The sequence below is a fragment of the Platalea leucorodia genome (genome assembly GCF_965183815.1).
Source record: "Platalea leucorodia genome assembly, chromosome: 19".
NCBI classification, from domain to species: Eukaryota; Metazoa; Chordata; class Aves; order Pelecaniformes; family Threskiornithidae; genus Platalea; species Platalea leucorodia.
Genome location: NC_138841.1, coordinates 5,466,415 through 5,483,318, shown reverse-complemented (window position 1 = coordinate 5,483,318; position 16,904 = coordinate 5,466,415). Strand labels below are relative to the sequence as shown.

The following is a 16,904-nucleotide window of genomic DNA, read 5'->3' as shown; positions in this document are numbered from 1 at the left end:
AGAGGTTCCAGTTTGTAAAAACAAACCATGCTAGCAAAGTTGTGTTTACTAAAAGGATTTTATTTACACAACACAATGCAAAGATTGCTCCATAAAAAGTTGGCTCCCCCAATACACCTGCCAAATTTTACAGTGCAACTTAGTAACAGCTTTTAAATATTTACAGAACACTTTTTCAACTTACAGGTTAAGGCAGAGTCAGGGCAGGGTAATAAGAAACACTTAGTGCAGTTTTGTGGTAGGCATGATACAGACATGAACTGGCAGCGTAACTCAGGTTCAGATCCATTGGAAAGTCAGATTGGAATTACTCCTAGAAGTCCAGCAACTGCTTGCAGCTTGGGAAAAAAAAAAAAAAAAAAGAGATAAAAGATACATATGACCTCAATACACAAGCCAGCAGCTAAGAAAAACATTTGGCTAACATGGGAGATGGAACAGGCGTGTGAAGCTCTCGGTCTGTTAGCAGTGAAGTATGGATCCTGGAAAGAAGACACTGTACTTTTTTTTCCTAGTGTTGGTGAACGACTGTATGAGGCAGCAGATTTAGGATGCAGCTGTGCGACACAGCCCCCCCCGGACACCCCTTTCCAGCGGGAGGCTATGCAAAGACATCCCCCTCCTACTGAAAGACAACAGCAGTGAGGTACCCAACTGCTCCTTGTGCCTTTGAGAAACTTCACCTTTAACTGAAAAAGTGAACAATCTGAGGTTTCGGAAGGCTTTAAAACACATGCACTAAAAATGCACAATACTTATTATTATATAGGGGTTGTTTTCACAGCAAGTTATCACAATGTACAATTGTATAGCTTCTTCATCTTTGGTATTTATAAATAAAAATGCCAGTCCCTTTTAGTAAAGGGCTAATAATGCAGCTACTCAAAATCATTTATTCCTAATCCACAGCATCTTTAAAGAATTTTTCTTTTTTTTTTTTCTTAATTTTAAGGCAGTAATTAAGCTGTTAGAAATTTTAAAAAATGGTTTTATATTAATACCTCTTAGTTTTCCAATGGTTTATAAGGCAACATTTTCAAATGGCTAGAAGAAACTGCAGGATAAGGAGATAAAGCAATTTGAGAAGTTGGTATCCGTCCTTCATAAAAAATAAAAAGGGAGCAGCAGGTGGTATTACTGACTAGTTAATAAAAAGCCTGACCCTATAAATCATTACCTCAGTTAGCCCTTATTCATCTGAGTAAGCCCTCCTGACTACAGTGATCCTGGTACTTCTAATTAAGGCTATTTTTGTATTTCAGCTCTGTAGGATCCAACTGGTATCTAAACTGCTTATGGCAATTCATTTAACTCCTAGGACACACACAAAAAGCACAAGGGGTGGTTAGGGAGAGGATGATAACGACTTATCACCCAGTTTTAGCTATATATGGTACTTCAGTCCCCCGATCCGTCCTTCACGATGGCACTCGGTTCAAAAGACATCTAGGTAAAAATTCCCTAAAAGCACCTATTAAAAAAATGTTTCACTACAAACTCATTTTCTTTCATTTCCTAATCTAGAAAGTTAGGACTAAATATAACTGAAAGCCTTCTTTTTACTTTGAAACACTGCTCTAGCTTTGTTTCTAAATAGCTTTTTTTTTTTTTTGTCTGTGCTATGTAGTGTTCAGCACCAATAAAAGTTTGCAAGAATCCAAGACAGTTCAAATTGATACATACTTTTAGAAACCTCATTACATTTATTTAAAAAAAAAAAAAAAAAAATCTAATTGCAAATTAAAGACTGGTACCAGGCTGGCCCAAAGGTTAATGCCACCTGCCCCTGGAAGGGGAGAGTTAACTACAAAAGAGGTGCAAAGCGGAGCTCATGATTATAAAAAGGAATTACCAAAAGCTCAACCGCGGCAGAATCCTCCCTCCCCAATTGCCGTCGTGTTCCGAGAGATGCTTAGGCAAGGAAAGGCACTTTGGGGCTCTCCTGGAGAGCATCCTGACCATAACTGAGTGTACTTTTGTAACTTCTATCACGCCATAATCAAAGAGTGGACACCCAAAACGTGACCTCATGAGGCACCGTCTCTTTGGAAGACTACGGGACAGATGGTTCGGCCACGACAGCAAGAGGAGCTCCGCAGGGAAGAGCCAGGGAGGCCTCTGGCATCAAGATTCACGGAAGAATCTGATGCCGTTCTGCTCAAAACCAAGAGCAAAAAGGCCACAAAAGATGGTTTCGTCTTTAAACCGATGAACATGCAGCAGATCTTTAAAGTGGCCAAAAGATGGCAGCAGCAGGAACGGGAAGCCTCAGAGCTGACCTGACAGTACACAGCATGCCCACCAACGATCAGGTGAAATGAATTTCCCTCCCTCTCTGCTCTAATTCCAGATCCACCTGTGTTACCAGCTGTAGTTTTTATGATCTGCATTGTTTAGAGATCCATCCTTTCATACAGTGACTGAAAACTGTTGGCGCTGGAGGAAGAGGCCTGTCTCTCCTGTGACGGTCTAGAAAAGAAAAAGTGTTGCACAATTTTTTAATTTAGAAAAAATATTAAATGGCTTGAGGGTCACTGTCTTAGTACCAAAAGTAAAGTGCACCGCAACTGGAGGCCACTGCAACAGAGTTGAGAAATGCTATTAAAGAGGCTTCCAGTAGCATTATAAAAAACAGCACTACAAACTAAGGTTAAGGCAATACAAGTTGTGTCCTTCTACTAGATAGTTTACTGGAGAGTTGTCTATCTCGAGCTTTAATTATTGCTTTGTTTCCTCTGTACTGAAGTCCTTAGCCACTGGAAAAAACAGTGCTGGCAGAATTGGCGGATTGAGCTTGTCTCTTAATGCAGGACTGGCAAAACAGTCCATATAAACATCACGTGCTTTGCAATGTCAGAGTGAAGGCTTGCTCTCGTCTCCTGACGGACTGTACAATCTGGCAAAGAATTTAAAAAGAAAACAAACTCTTGCTCCTGAAGCAGCAAAACGTGCCTGCAGCAGAGATGATGCAAACATTTTGTGGAATTTTTCAATGGCGCAGAAAGAAAAAATCCTCGGTAACGACCAGGGTGTTACAAAACAGGGTCCTGAAGTCTTCTCCAAGAGTTGATAGCCCTCGAGTTTTCTTTAAAAAAAGAAAAAAAGTTCTTTTATGGGTATAAACCCAAAGTACAGGAACAGAATTCCACGGCTCAGAAGTTGTCCCAGGTAAAGATGTATTACTTTCCTGCTTTCATATAGGATGGTATCGCTCCTCGGGCTGTCAGACCTTCAAAACGCTTGTAGGTGTAATTGATAAAAACCCAGTCTTTGTTCTTGTAGTCAGTCTCTGGATGGTTGCTTGTTGCCACTGATAAGACAGAGAAAAATAAAATTATCCTTTGAAGACTGCAAAGTTTATTTTCATACAAAACACTGGATGTGCAGCAGGGGAGAATGCTTCTGAAGAAAATATCATTAATCTAGGCATTCAGTTTTATTCTTCAGCCTCATGGAGCAAATGCGTGAATATGCTCCGACACATGAATACAAGGATCCTTTAGAGATTTACACCAAAACATACCGTCCCCTTCTGGCCCACCTCTCCCTACCCCTATACCGAGTGTCAGACACGGTAGCAAGAATTAGCCGATACCAAGAGGCACTCGCAGCGCTGGGCTCACGGGTCCCGCTGGGATTTGAACTCGATGCGAGCTCTGCTGCCTCTTCAAGATGCCCTTCCTCAAATGGCTCCCACATGATTCACAAGTCTGCATCCCATCCCCTGAAACCCAAATCGCAGCTTGCACACCCCTGCACCACAAGACTACCAAGCTAACGATTTGATCACGATAAACTAGCATCTAGTAAGATCTTTCTCTGATTAACAGGAAAGTGACGTTATTCTGTCGGAGAAGAGGAAGGGTTGTTTACATGCGGAATCAAAGCATTTACCTGTGGGTTTAAGGATATCGGATTCTGGAAATTCATCGAAGTTTGAGGTATCGTCAATGCTTTTGATTTCTATTGAAATTGCAGCAGGTCTCTCTCTGCCAAGAAGAGCAGTTTCAGCATTAAGATTTCAAAGGCAGAAGAAAGCAGGATTCAGCCACTTTCCATTTCTTAACGGAATCAAAGACCGAAGGTACCTAAACCTTAGCAAGCTTCAGATAAGGAACAAAATACTCTCACCCACACCTAGATATAATAAATGCCAGTCCAGCTGCTCACTTCTGTTGAACAGGACCAGCTTTAACCAGTCCGTAGGGAAGAGCAGCTTGCCTTTCTGCAAAGCATCTTACCTGATATGCTCCCAATCAACCCCTTCAAAGAACGGGTTACTCTTTATTTCCTCCACACCAGACGCACCAATTCTGTGCTCCCATTCACAGCAAAATCTGGGATGGAAGGAAGAATGAAAATGAAGGAAGAATGAAAACAAAAGCATTCCATCCAGAAATGGAACAGCTTTCTGAACTGGTACTACCACGATTTCTTAACATAAATGGAGAAGGTCAAGAATTCCCACTGCAAAACCAACAAAGTTATGCTTAGGAATGTCATGTCAAATGCTACAATTAAGATGTGGTATTCTTGCACAACAGGATAATGTGCCCTTTCTATTTCAGGACCAGTGTAAAACAGGAGAACATATAAAGCCTAAAAAGCTAGACATTTATATTTCTGTCCTGAGAATAGATAAGGGATTGAAAATACAAATGAAAGAGTCAGAGTCAGCCTGCACTGGGATGCGTTTGTATGCTCCAGTGCATACAATGTCAAACCCATGGCTATTTTAAGAAGCTAGCTCTGGCAAAAAGATGAAGTTGTTTCCACGAGAAGCTCACAGACAAAATAAAGAGCAGAAACATTCAGATTTTGCCAGATTAGCAGCACTTACATGGGAGCGCCTTTTCAGTACAGTTCAGTCAGGGCGCCACTAAATGGCCTCTGAGAGCAAGTGTATTTGATGAGGGAGTTCAGCACTTGATGCGTGTGCATAACAGAGTACGTAGCTGCCACAAGCATCAGGTTTTTTTCATGTGAAACAACCTATGAGAGGTACGTAGTACAGTTTGCAAGACAAGAAAATGAGTACTCTATTAACTGGCAAACCATATGGTTGGCACCTTAAAATCAGATCCTTTGCTTTGTCAGATATCGGAACTTCTGGAGGAAATGTGAGAGTCTCTTTCCAATTCATTACTTTCTTATATGTTTCTTGAGGAGTCTCAGAACAGAATGGTGGATAACCTGAAAAGAAAGAAAAATACAATCCTGTATAAAGCAAAAATAGCTCCCGCAGTTCCTGAAGTCTACAGCGCACCAGAACAAACCTCACAAACCATGCAAGGAGTGGGTGCTTTGAGAACCTGACCCCAAGCACATAAATACAGCTGGTGTCCCGCACCACAATTCCTGCTTCAAACTTGTCCGCTTCTTACCAATCAACATCTCGTACATGATGACCCCAAGTGACCACCAGTCACAAAGTTTGTTGTAGCCGGTCTGCATGAAGACTTCAGGGGCAATGTAATCCGGAGTGCCCACCGTAGAAAAAGCCTGGAACAAATACCATCAGTTATGCATCTTGAGAGAAAGCTGCCTGATATGGAAGTGGGAACTTATGCAACAATGGTTATTTTGAGGAAGACACCAGATTGTCTCTAAGATCCTTTAGCAAAGTTGTTTAAAGCCTTTATTTCAAGATACGTAGACACAAATGTTCATGTGAAAGAGTCTTAAAATAGCGTCAGGGAAATGGGGAAAGGTACCACTGTCTCTATACACCTTTCTTATTAGCCCTTTGTTATACTGAAAGTGGCAGGAACTGTTAGTTCTAGCTGGGAGGCATCAGACATCAATGTAAATAATTATGGCAGCGCTATCGCCGGCACATATGTCCCCAGCTGTTCAGCAGATGGATGAAGGACAAACTAGAGTCATTCCTCTTTTTAAGAGAGGAAAAAGTGTGAATCTTTTTACTTCAGCATTGTTCAGAACTCTGAAATGGATTAATGGCCGTCACTGAAATACGTGCCATTTGATGTCAAATGCCATTGATGTTCAAATGCCGTTTGAACGCAACAGCTCAGCAGAGAACATTTCCAAGCAGGTGAAACGTACTTACCAGCTGCCGTCTGTTTCTCTTCCAGGTCTCTGCTTTCCTTTTGGAATTCATGTTCTGGAAAGCTGAAGGAGATGATTGGAATATATGTGACTGCATCCTACTGGTCACCCAAGATACATTTTTAGCCCCAAACCGTTACACTAGAAATCTCCTTTACGACATCAAACGAGGTAGGCAGGGCCTGGACAGACAGCCCGTTCTGTATTCAGCTGGCCTGGTAAGAGGGTACAGTCCCCAGCTGCTCATCACTGGCCCCTACGGCCAAAGTTGACCACCACGGTGAAGCTGGAGCTCTTTGCGGAGGCACACCTTAACTCACCCCACTGAAGATAAGCCACATCAGCAGAGGTGAACTGGTTAACCTGCCTCAGCCTTGCCTTGCTCAGCTCACCCGGCACAATCCAAGGGGTGCCTGCGATGGCAGATCAGAGCGGCCAGCAGCCTCCGCAGGCAGCGGCAGCTGACAGCTAAGAGCAAAGCAAGGGAGGTAACCTCTTCCACCGGTACAGCTGGTTGCAAAGAGCACATCTGTCAATACCCTAAACCCATCGGCAACTTCCAAACCTAGGTAATAGTGATAAAATTTTATGAAGCCTTTCATTAGCCATCTGTGCTTTCAGTGTTTTTTTTAACTCCATGATCAAAATTATTGCCCTTGAGAAAATTACTGAATATTCAAAGAGTCTGTGTGCTCACTTATTAATTTAAATAACACATGAGATAGAGCTAGCATCTACCAAGTCACACCAAGTTTTCATTCGAGGTTTATTACACATGCAAAGAAAGGCTACAGCAGAGTCTATTTCAAAGACAAACTTCTCGAAATGAAGATGTTTACATGCATTAAAGTAACTAGAGTTATTTTAATAAATAAGGTCTACAGAAAGTCAAAATTACACCTCATGATGCAATGTTGATTATTAGACCCCCCTCTGCAGCCTTCTAACCTCACATTGAAATGAGTTATGTCAGGCACCGACAGCAAGTACGCAGATACCCTTCTGAAGCCAAATAACTTACTGAAGTCACTAGGAAGACTATGGTTCAAGTTTCTATAAAATTCTGTTCTGTGGGCTTTCTTTAGTCCAGTACACAGACCAAAATCTGAGAGTTTTACGTGGCCCTAGAAACAAAACAAAAAAAAATACAAAGCCAGTATGAGACATCATCATAGCAAATGAAGTTTTCTTCTTCTTCCCCTCCCTTTATTTTGTATAATAAATAGATGCACTCTTTTTGCATTCCTTGTTTTAGCCTAAGATTGGATGTGTACCTAGAATCGAGCTATTACTACTTTCACCAGCACTACTCGGAGAAAGCCCCGTAGCTATTCGCTTGAAGAAATCTCTGCTCCTGCAAGTTCCTGACCGTTTCAGAGTGAAAGCAAACGTCTCCAGAGGGAGCTGTAGTCCCTGGATTCTGCATTGACCCCAACAGATAAGGAGAAACACCTTAAATTCATGGATCGGATCTGTCCTAGTGCGTAACATGCGACCACACGGCCTATGTGTAATTTTTAGATGTATATCTAAAATATACATACTTTCAAAGTCCTAAATTTATCTGCATCTGGATGTAGGCATACTGAATTACATCAGTAATTCCCACAGTGCATCATTAGCTGGCTAGTGGTAAAGTATAATTATTTACTGTTGGCTTGTTTTTCCAAACAATCTATATTTTAAGCAAACTTGTAGTGAGCAACGGGAGGACAGTGAAACAATCGAGCTTTCTGCAAACTGTCTCCAATAACCATCTAGAAGCAACCAGGTAGCCTGGCCAGCCTTCAGAAATACATCCTGATTCTAAGGGAGATAATATCTCGGTTTCAGTCTCGCTAATGGAACAGCTACCTCGTTCGCACTCGATATGATCATCTACCCAGTAGCTGGCAAGCGTGAGCCTAACAGATGTGAGACCAAAAGGAAACATCTTTGATGAGAGGGGAGAACTGAAACTGCGTGTTTTAAATTGCAGCTGAAATAACCAAAAATAGCCTAAACAACTGTCAGAAGAGAGCTCATAAGCGAGGTATAAATACAGCTGGAGGTGGAGGAGAGGTCTGTCTTGGTTTGTTTTTTTTTTTCCCCCCAGCAATAGGGCAGATATGCCCTCAAAAGCTAGAAGGAACAGGGCTAAGAGAGAAGCACCGCCTTCTCTTTCACAACTGTCAACACAGTCAATATTAAAAATTACAAGACCTATTTACTACGACCCGGCCAGTGGTTAGTACATACCTTGCTATCCAGAAGAAGGTTGTCTGGTTTTATGTCTCGATGGATAAAACCCAGCTGATGAATAGAATCAATGGCTAGCACGGTCTCGGCTATATAGAACTGTGTCTCTTCTTCTGTTAGAGTGTCTTTTTTCATCAACAGTGTCATCATATCACCTAGAAGCCACCCCACAAATAGCAAAGGTAAATACAAACACACAAACTCCACTCGCGCTAACTTTGAAGACATTTGCAAAGAAAAGAATTAAGCTATTTAAAACCTCAGGAAATCTAAATTGAGTTCATATAAAGTAACAGAGTTCCCCAGCACCTCTGTGACAAACTCTTGTATTTCCCCTTGTATCACTGCACATGGAAAAACTTGTACTGTAGTGGTATTAAACTTACTGAGACACTTAAATAGCAGAAAGATGAAATAGCAGTACAGAAACATCCCTTAAGAGTCAGCTATGGACTGCCACTCTTCGCTACACAGCTGAATTGCAGATTAAAATAGATACTGTCAGCTACAGAGCTGTTACAAAAAACAGACGGCATTTGTGCCGTGTCATCTCAGAAAGCATTCTTGTGGTTTCATTAATCACATACATTACAGGCTTTCAGTATAACTTTCTTCTTAAGTGAATTACAGTAGCATTACCATCCAAGGACAAACATCATCATCCTCTGAAAAAAGGACCTTAAGAGTTAACTCTTGCTGCAAGCCAGCTAAAAGCAGAAGGTTAGAAAAATCTAAAGCTGGTTATGTTATGGATCTATAGATAGCCAGGGCACAGTAAGGATAAGAGCTAGCAGAACATTGAGGCCAAGTTTCAGACGTCTGCAGCTAGAAGACCCAAGCAGATAACCTGACCCACAGGCCTCAGCACCCTAACGCCTCAAAGCAGAAAGCTTTACAGCGACTTGTTTCCTCACAAAGTAACGTCCAGTACGAGCACCGCCGTATGGTAACCACGTACGCTCTCGTCCCAGGCTACATTTAATTACATGTAATTAAGAAGTGAGAAATCCACAAGCAGTCTTTTGATTTCAGGTAGTTACCTCCCGGCAGGAACTCCATGATAAGGTAGAGGTTTAGCTTGTCCTGAAAACTATAGAACATTTTCACAACCCACAAGCTGTCTGCCTCCACTAGAATGTCCCGCTCCGCACGAATATGGCCCACCTGCAGACACACGTATGCATTTGATTAATTACAAGCCCACGTTTTATTACATGCATTTATTTCACAGACAATTCAAGTGTTATATTGAAAAGCAGCAAATATTGAAAAAGCAGCAAAGTTCTGCATGAGGGCAGAAACACCATCAAAACTTCAATAGTTTCACCCCTCGGTATTTTCAGGGAATAAGATAGCATAACATGTTCAAAATCAAATCCTAAAGCCATGCTTCTGCCAGCAAAAAGGTGAGAAGCTTTCATTAAACCGCTATATTTTTCCAGAATGTTCCCCCCCCCCCCCCCCCCCCAATCTGACAAATCCCATTGAACACCAACTCCATTTTACTCCTCAGCACGAAGAAAGACCTTTTTACATTCAGGAGTTTCCACTGGAAAGTTTATGGGGAATTCTGCCTTTGGACATTTACGCTTGAGTAACATTTATACTTATTGTGTGACTTTTGCTGCCATGCATTGAGACACGTGTAGGAAGGCAAGAGAGCGCTAACCTCATGCTTTTAAGCAAAAACTCAAGCTAGATTAAATTTAAACCACCCTCCTGAACAACAAGGTTCCGTACAGAAAGGTAACCCATGTTTATGTTTTTATTCTTTCAATTCTTATGGCATTTGGGTCCCCTTCAAATCAGAACTGTACACGTGATAGGGGACACTAGGAAAACACTTATCTTAAAACCACTTAGATATCAGACCACTCCAAAACACAATTTATAACCATGGGAAGATTGAGGAGGAGAAACAGATGGTTGATTATAAAAACAGGTTAATCCTATACATAAAAATATCCCGATTTTTTTTTTTTTTTACAAAAATATCTAATAGCTAGAGCTCTCAAAATCTAGCTCTTCTCAAAACAGCGTGCCCTTCAGATACGGCTGCAGCCTATTCCCACAGTTTTAGACCACAGCACCACTGTAGCAGTGCTGCAGGGAAGCTCGTCCCATTTGTTTTCTAAACAAGCACTTTCAGACATGGAAAGCAATTCCCGATTTTATGAACACACACAGAGTGCTTCCTAGATTCCCCCCAGTGCTGAACAAGAAATGATTGTCTCAGACCATTGTATTTCCAGAAGTTAACCACCACTGCTTTACGTCTCCGAGTCCGAATTCCAGCAGTCACATCACTTGGTATTTCTGTCCGATTCCATAAATCGGAAATGCAGTAAACCACCGATCTTGACATCTAGACTGAATCACTTGCACGTGTCTACGTGTAACATACATCACCATAAAATGAGGAGGAGGAACATCAATCGGATACACAGAACCGTCCTTCGCTTTCATTGGAGAAAGACAAACCTAGTCCTTCGAAAAACGCTCTGCTTCCCCATGTTTTCAAGTAGAAAGTGAGCTCAGTCCTCCCTTGCTTCAGAGCGAGGAGCCTCGTGGAAAAGCGTTACGATTGCGGCTGCCATTAAGCCTAAGCAAGGCATTAGAGGCTGGTTGAAACGCTGTTTGAGCGCTCAGTTACATACCATAGCCTGTGACTGCTACTGTAACCCTACAGATACTCCTCAAACGTTCGCATTGCTACCAGGAATGTTTAAAAAAGAAGAGCCCACTACAAGACAGGTCCTTAGGAATTCATACAAGATTTTTCTGACCTATTTCCTTGATAAAAAAAAATGAGGAAAAAACCCCACATAATTTTTTAGCTAGCAAACCGAGACCGCAGATGCTTACTACTCCTCTCTACACATCACAGTTACCTCCCAAAGTCATCTAAAACATGGATGGTAGCATCGCTACTCAAGGCGGCTATTCACCTGCTCTTTTTCAAGCATATCAGCTTTACGTAGTATTTTCATTGCATAAACATGCCCCGTATCTTTCTTCTGGACAAGTCGCACCTAGGAGGTATGCAAAAATTTGAGTCAAATACAGCATTATCACTACAACTCTTGACAAATTTGGGTATCAAGCCCTTGGCTTCCATTTAATGACATCAGATTATAAAAACAAAAGACATTACATAGTGCGCAGTAACGACAACCAAGTTCCGTTAATTCTAAGAGATGAAATCATTTTAACAGAGATGACACAGTGAGCGATCGTACACCTAAAGCAGAAGGTCCAAAGCCCCTTTCTCTGAAGAAGGCCACCAGAAGAGACTACTGCGAGCGGCCCTCCAGCTCTCCCTCTTCTGCAAGGCCAGCCCCGGGAGGTCACAATTAAAGTACGCGGCCAAACTCGTATTTAGCTTGCTCACCAGGTCCTTTTCAACAGCATTCATGTTCCTTTAAAGCACATAAGGGTTTTAAACCAGCATTTATTAGGCATAAAGACAGATGCACGTGACTGTCAAGCTAAAAAAAAAAAATCAATCTGCAGTTGTTACAACATTTATCTCTCTTGTATAAACTATGCAAGTCTTTAAATGTATTTTTAAATGGCACTGGTATTTGTTAGCCATATTTTCTGGACTTACCTCTCCAAAGGCTCCTCTGCCTATGACTTTTAAAGACTCAAAGTCTTCCAAACCAAGCCTTGTTCTCTTTAGGCGAAGAAACTCTGTTTCCTTTTGTGCGTGTGCTGACCTCCTGATTCTTTTCTAGAGTTCAGGGAAAAAGAAAAAAAACCAAAACCACAGTGAGAATTCTGCAGGTGGGCTCCATGGAGATCACAGCAATCCCAAGTGAAGATCCCAGATCTCCATTTATATAAGAAAATCACTTGTATTTAACCATTAAGCTAATTTTCCCATATTCATTACCTCTTCATCTTTTAAGCCTTCTTCTTCCATCATTTGTTCTAGCTTCTTTTGTCTATAACAGAGACAAATTAGAAAAATAAAGGTTGAATCATTAATGTTGTTTCTTAATCACACGCACGTATCCAACACCTCTGGCCTACGCCTGCTGTGAAAGGAGGATGTAATGCCAGCAAGTGACAAGTGTAACTGATACATAAGGGAGACTCAGACATGAGATTAATTTTGAAGAATCTAATATTACAGCTTTACCGTTCTAGCCTTGTCCTCTCTAACTTTGACAATCTAAACCTGCCTCGAGTTTCACATCTTATTCAAGTGTATGTTTTCCTTGTATATGAATGCAGATTGAGGAGATCTGGGTTCAATTCTTGTCTCTCTCTTTGACAGCTGGGCAAGTCACTTAAAGCCAGAGCCATAATAAATATTTAAACACCAAAGTCTCACATATTCCAGGGAGAATTTGCTATTTAAACACATCTGTGGATCCACACTGTAATTTCGCTGCATCTCAAACTCATCATACACAAAATGAGAAAATATACTTTCTATTTCCTAATACCCAAGATACTCAAAATATTTGGGAAGAGGAAACATATCCGTACACATTCTCCCCCTTAAAGAATCAGAAATATTTACAGCCTTAGTACAAAATGATTATTTGGGAGAAAAGAAAAAAAGGAAGCAAAACTTCAGAGGGGGGAATGGCTTCAGGGGACATTTGGAATGATTACCCTCTGGGAACTTCTTCCCAACACCGATCATATTAATAGCTGGCTGAACTGGGACTGGTGGTTTTCGGGTTTTTTTTTCTCTCCATGTGTGTTTTTATTGGTATAACATTACAAACATACTAAAAAATTCCTTCTCCTTATGCAAGTCATTCTTCGCAAGATCCTCTTCCGGTCTCCCGTGCCCCTACGCAGCTGCTGCGACGTGATAATATTTGGGGTTATCGCTTCCACCATCAGGCACATTTAAATCGCTTTGCCCTTACTGAAGTACCCAGCGAGCCCTGTCTGGTCATCTCATTTCACACTCAAAACAGTGACTCCAGTAGCAGAAGACACCTACTGCAGGAGGCAGAATTAAATAGCTCAGCATGACCAAGCGATGCTGAAATTCCCCCAAATATCCTTAACGGGTCCTAGCTGGGCTTCAGCGTACATTTCCTCAACACCATTTAAACTCCAAATTGCACATCCACAGACACATCTGTTGTTAAAAAAACCCCACGTAACTTGTAAAATCCAGTATGTTTGTTCAGACAAAGTCCTGATCCTAAACAGAAAAAACCCTGTTATTGAGGTTTTTGGGAGTAGACAATAGCGCTCATAATAAAAAGCAAGAGCTATGCAAAGGGAACGAAAGGAATTAAATCAGTGATAGTTTCTGTTTGGATTAGACCTCAATCTCTCTACTAATTTGAAGCTTTGAAGCAAATATGTATGCAAGTTAGAATTTATTTCTAAATTGCTTCCTCATTTCTGCAGTTATTGTAGTTAGCAGGCATTCCTCTTGGATCTAGTTAGGTTTTTGGCAGCAAGTCTGCAAGCGAACGAACGCTGAACCTTTTTGAAAATTCTGATTATAGACTACATGGCAAGCTGGGAGAACATCAGAAGTCCCAGTGCTACAACTTGAGGGTACTCAGCAAATTAGAGGGTTCCAGCCAAAGGAAAGTAAAAGTAATACTTCTCAGTTAAATCGCTTGTTATATTTTGACCAATGTATTTAAAGAGACGCCATACGTTCAGCTAACTCACAGACAAGAAGTTCGCATTAAGTGACAGTCCTTACAGCAATCCCTCATTGACTTTGCAAAGATTATCTTCCTTTATCAGCTGACTCAATCACACATTATAATCCACGCTGAAACTGATGCTCTAGAATGAATTTTAAATATTACAACCAGGGACATAGAATGGGAAGAGGCAAGAGAACAGACATAGGCAGGATAAGCATTTATAAACGTTGGCTTTCTACTTCAGAATTGTACTGGAATCGTCCCAGGCACATCCCAAAGTTGTTAGCTTCTACTTGGTCGCATAATCAAATATAGGGGTTTTTAACGACTTGGTAACAGCCATCTCACTTTTGCATTTGCAAGCGTGTTTCAATTGGTTGCAGAATAAACTCAAAAAGCTCCAGCCTGAACTACCGCGGGCTTCAGAAACCCACCAGCCGCCTCTGGACCCTCGGCCAAGCCCCATCCAGGCGCCCATCTCAGGAGCCGAGTACGCGCTCAGCAAAGATGCTCGATTTCTGCTTTGGCTCCAGAAAACTAATCACAGATATTTTATATTGGGAAAGGAAGCAAAAAAGGTTTTTACCTCATCTCTCGTTCTTCATGCTGCGCGATGAGATTGCTGTAGAAGTTTTCTAATGTCACCTTTGTCATCGTAACTCGCTCCTTGGTGTGATTACTCATGGAGGAGCACGGTGTTGGGCCTGTCATTGCCATGGCTGTTAGGAAAGAAAAAGGGAGGAAACGTTGGGCATTAGAAATGACAAATAACCTTCCAACAAGAGCTGCAATCAATTAAGTGAGGCTGAATCAGAGTTCAGATTTTAACAACAAACGCTAACAGCCCAGTTGTCTAAGACCAAGTAGGGAAAAGTCTTACAAAATAAAAGGTACAAGTCAAACTTCCTGTTTTGAACATTTTTGATCTGAAAATAAGAGGGAAGGAAACTTAAGAAACATGATGCCTCAAAAACCACAATTTCAGGCAGTACTGCAAGTGTTTATTGCTCCCAATATATTCAATCTTTAATAAGTGTTAAAAATTCAGAAATATCACACTGAAACACTTAATCCAGAAATTGTTCTTCCCATGACCCTTGCAGAAACAACCCCATCAGTTGCCTGCTGTCTCTTCTGCTGTGAAATTTATCAAAATCCCAAAAGCCAACCCAATAACGGAGCAACTGAGGAAGGAGAAAAAAAGGCATTTAGTTGCTTTTAAGCACTCTCACTTTTACTAGATGCTTTCACAGAGAAATCTGGCAAAATCCAGAGGATCGCTGCCTTTGAACAAGCTGTAGTTTAAAAAAAAAAAAAACAAAACAGAAAACAAAAAACAAACAAACAAACAAAAACCCCTAGTGTAAGTATCCTACATTTACATACTGGATTCTCTTAAGAAATAAATATATTGGAGTATGCTACTTCCAACCGGTAACATGGTTTCAGGGCATATTTGACAACCTAGCTCTACTTTCTAAAATGCATTAAAATGCAAAGATTTCAAGTGTAAAGCTACCTCTTGGTCTAGTTCTCCGGGTCACAACGTAACTCGCAGTAAGGTAACCGAGTTTTGCAACCCTTACTAGAAATTGCAGGCAAATATAGGTTAGGCACACACTTCCCGTTTTTACAGTGCCTGGGCGCTGGTAACATTTTATGAGTTATTCTTTTCTGTTTACTTTTTGCAGATCTTTACAAGGCATCGTTATTGTGCCTTTGCAAATCACGTCCTTTACAGACGCCAACTATTTTGTCCGCTGCGCTTACAGGCTCGTTCCCTAAAAAGATAACAGCGCGGGAGCCGTGAGACCCTCCGGCTCCGTGGTTTTGGGACGGAGCCATGCCTTTCGGGAGGAGCAGCTCCGGGTGCCACCGCGCGAGTGGCGGGTCACCTTCTCCGCACACCCCCGAGGAGATGGCACCTTACGTCCCCGCGCGCTGTAAGCAGGTAGGCATGAAAGCCTCTGGTTTTCCATTTCCTAGAGAACGGAATATGAAAATTATCTGACAGAAGCGGGTGACAAGGGGGTGCGGGGGGAAGAAAATAAAAGGGAAAGGGAAGAAAAGAGAAAGTGACCGGCTGGAAGGCAGCAGCCAAAGCACCTGTTGGTGCCCCGGTGCCCTTCCTGCGGGGCCCGGCGCTCAGACACCCAGCCCGGGGACGGGACGGTGCCGGGGCTGGACGCTGCCGGCCCCCGGGCTCGGCCGGAGCCGGTGGGGGGCGAGGCAGCCCCCGGGGGCGGCGGCTGCGCGGCCCTTCCTGCGGCCCGACCCGGCAGCATCACCGGGAGCGGACAAAAGGGGCCCAAGCCCGCCCCCGGCCCCGGACGAGGGGGAGAAGGGTGCTCCGCCGCCCCCGGGCCCGCAGCGCGGCCGCCCCCGGGGGAAGGGGGACCCCGGCCCGCAGCGACCCCGCTCCCGGCCCCACCGGAGCCGGGGGCTTCGGGGGGGGCCGCCCCCCGCCGGCAGCGGCAAAGGGCCCCGGGGGGAGGGAGGAGGCGGGGGGGGGTGCGGAGCACCGGGCGGGGAGGGGGGAGCAGGGGGGTCGCCATGGCAACGAGGCGGGAGCGCCTTACCGGAGCCCCCCGGGAGGGCGGCGGCGAGGAGCTGAAGGCGACGGCGGGGTCCCGGCGCCGCCGAGCCAAGCGAAGCGGCTCTGGGGAGGCGGAACGGAGCTGGCGGGTGGGGGGGGGGGGGGGGGGAGGGGACGGGACGGGACCCGGGCGACCGGAGCCCCCGCGCCGCTGCCGCCGCGCCCCGCACCGAGGGCGAGCCGACGGGACGAGCAGCCAGCGACCGCCCGGGCAGCGCGCATGCGCCACCATCCCGCCGGCCACGCCCCCTGCCGCGGGGAGGGGCCGCCGCGCCCCGCCCTCCCCCGCCAGCGGCGCATGCGCGGGGGGCGGGCGCCGGCCCGGGGAGGGGGCGGGGGCTGGCGCATGCGCAGGGCGCTGC

At 43.7% G+C, this 16,904-nt stretch overlaps 1 protein-coding gene across 6 annotated transcripts; it reads right to left on the bottom strand.

The window, feature by feature from the left end:
- Window positions 1-19: 19 nt before the first annotated feature.
- On the bottom strand, window positions 20-16,731 carry STK38 (serine/threonine kinase 38). 6 transcript variants are annotated; one of them, XR_014230166.1, is made up of 16 exons: window positions 16,526-16,731; window positions 14,533-14,665; window positions 12,203-12,254; window positions 11,918-12,040; window positions 11,256-11,339; window positions 9,348-9,471; window positions 8,308-8,462; window positions 7,091-7,193; window positions 6,071-6,132; window positions 5,385-5,502; window positions 5,070-5,193; window positions 4,242-4,337; window positions 3,895-3,989; window positions 1,853-3,310; window positions 1,002-1,054; window positions 26-338 (listed from the first exon to the last, which is right to left on the bottom strand). XR_014230166.1 is itself a non-coding variant. In XM_082330148.1 (15 exons), the coding sequence occupies exons 3-15, from the start codon at window positions 14,661-14,663 to the stop codon at window positions 3,180-3,182; spliced, it is 1,398 nt and encodes a 465-aa protein (XP_082186274.1). In that variant the 5' UTR covers window positions 14,664-14,665; window positions 15,179-15,241; window positions 16,526-16,731; the 3' UTR covers window positions 1,714-3,179. The 6 variants fall into 6 exon arrangements, 3 of the variants coding, with proteins under 3 accessions (XP_082186274.1, XP_082186273.1, XP_082186272.1); XR_014230165.1 differs by having other exon boundaries at window positions 20-1,054; XR_014230167.1 differs by lacking the exon at window positions 1,002-1,054 and having other exon boundaries at window positions 27-338.
- Between the last annotated feature and the right edge of the window lie 173 nt (window positions 16,732-16,904).

Bases quoted from the DNA above. Each gene is read 5' to 3' on its own strand.
- STK38 (XM_082330148.1), bottom strand. From the start codon at position 14,663: ATGGCAATGACAGGCCCAACACCGTGCTCCTCCATGAGTAATCACACC. The intron at 12,255-14,532 runs GTAAAAACCTTT...TCTCTGTTATAG, and splicing joins CATGAAGAACGAGAGATGAG to ACAAAAGAAGCTAGAACAAA. The intron at 12,041-12,202 runs GTAATGAATATG...CCTGAACTCTAG, and splicing joins AAGGCTTAAAAGATGAAGAG to AAAAGAATCAGGAGGTCAGC.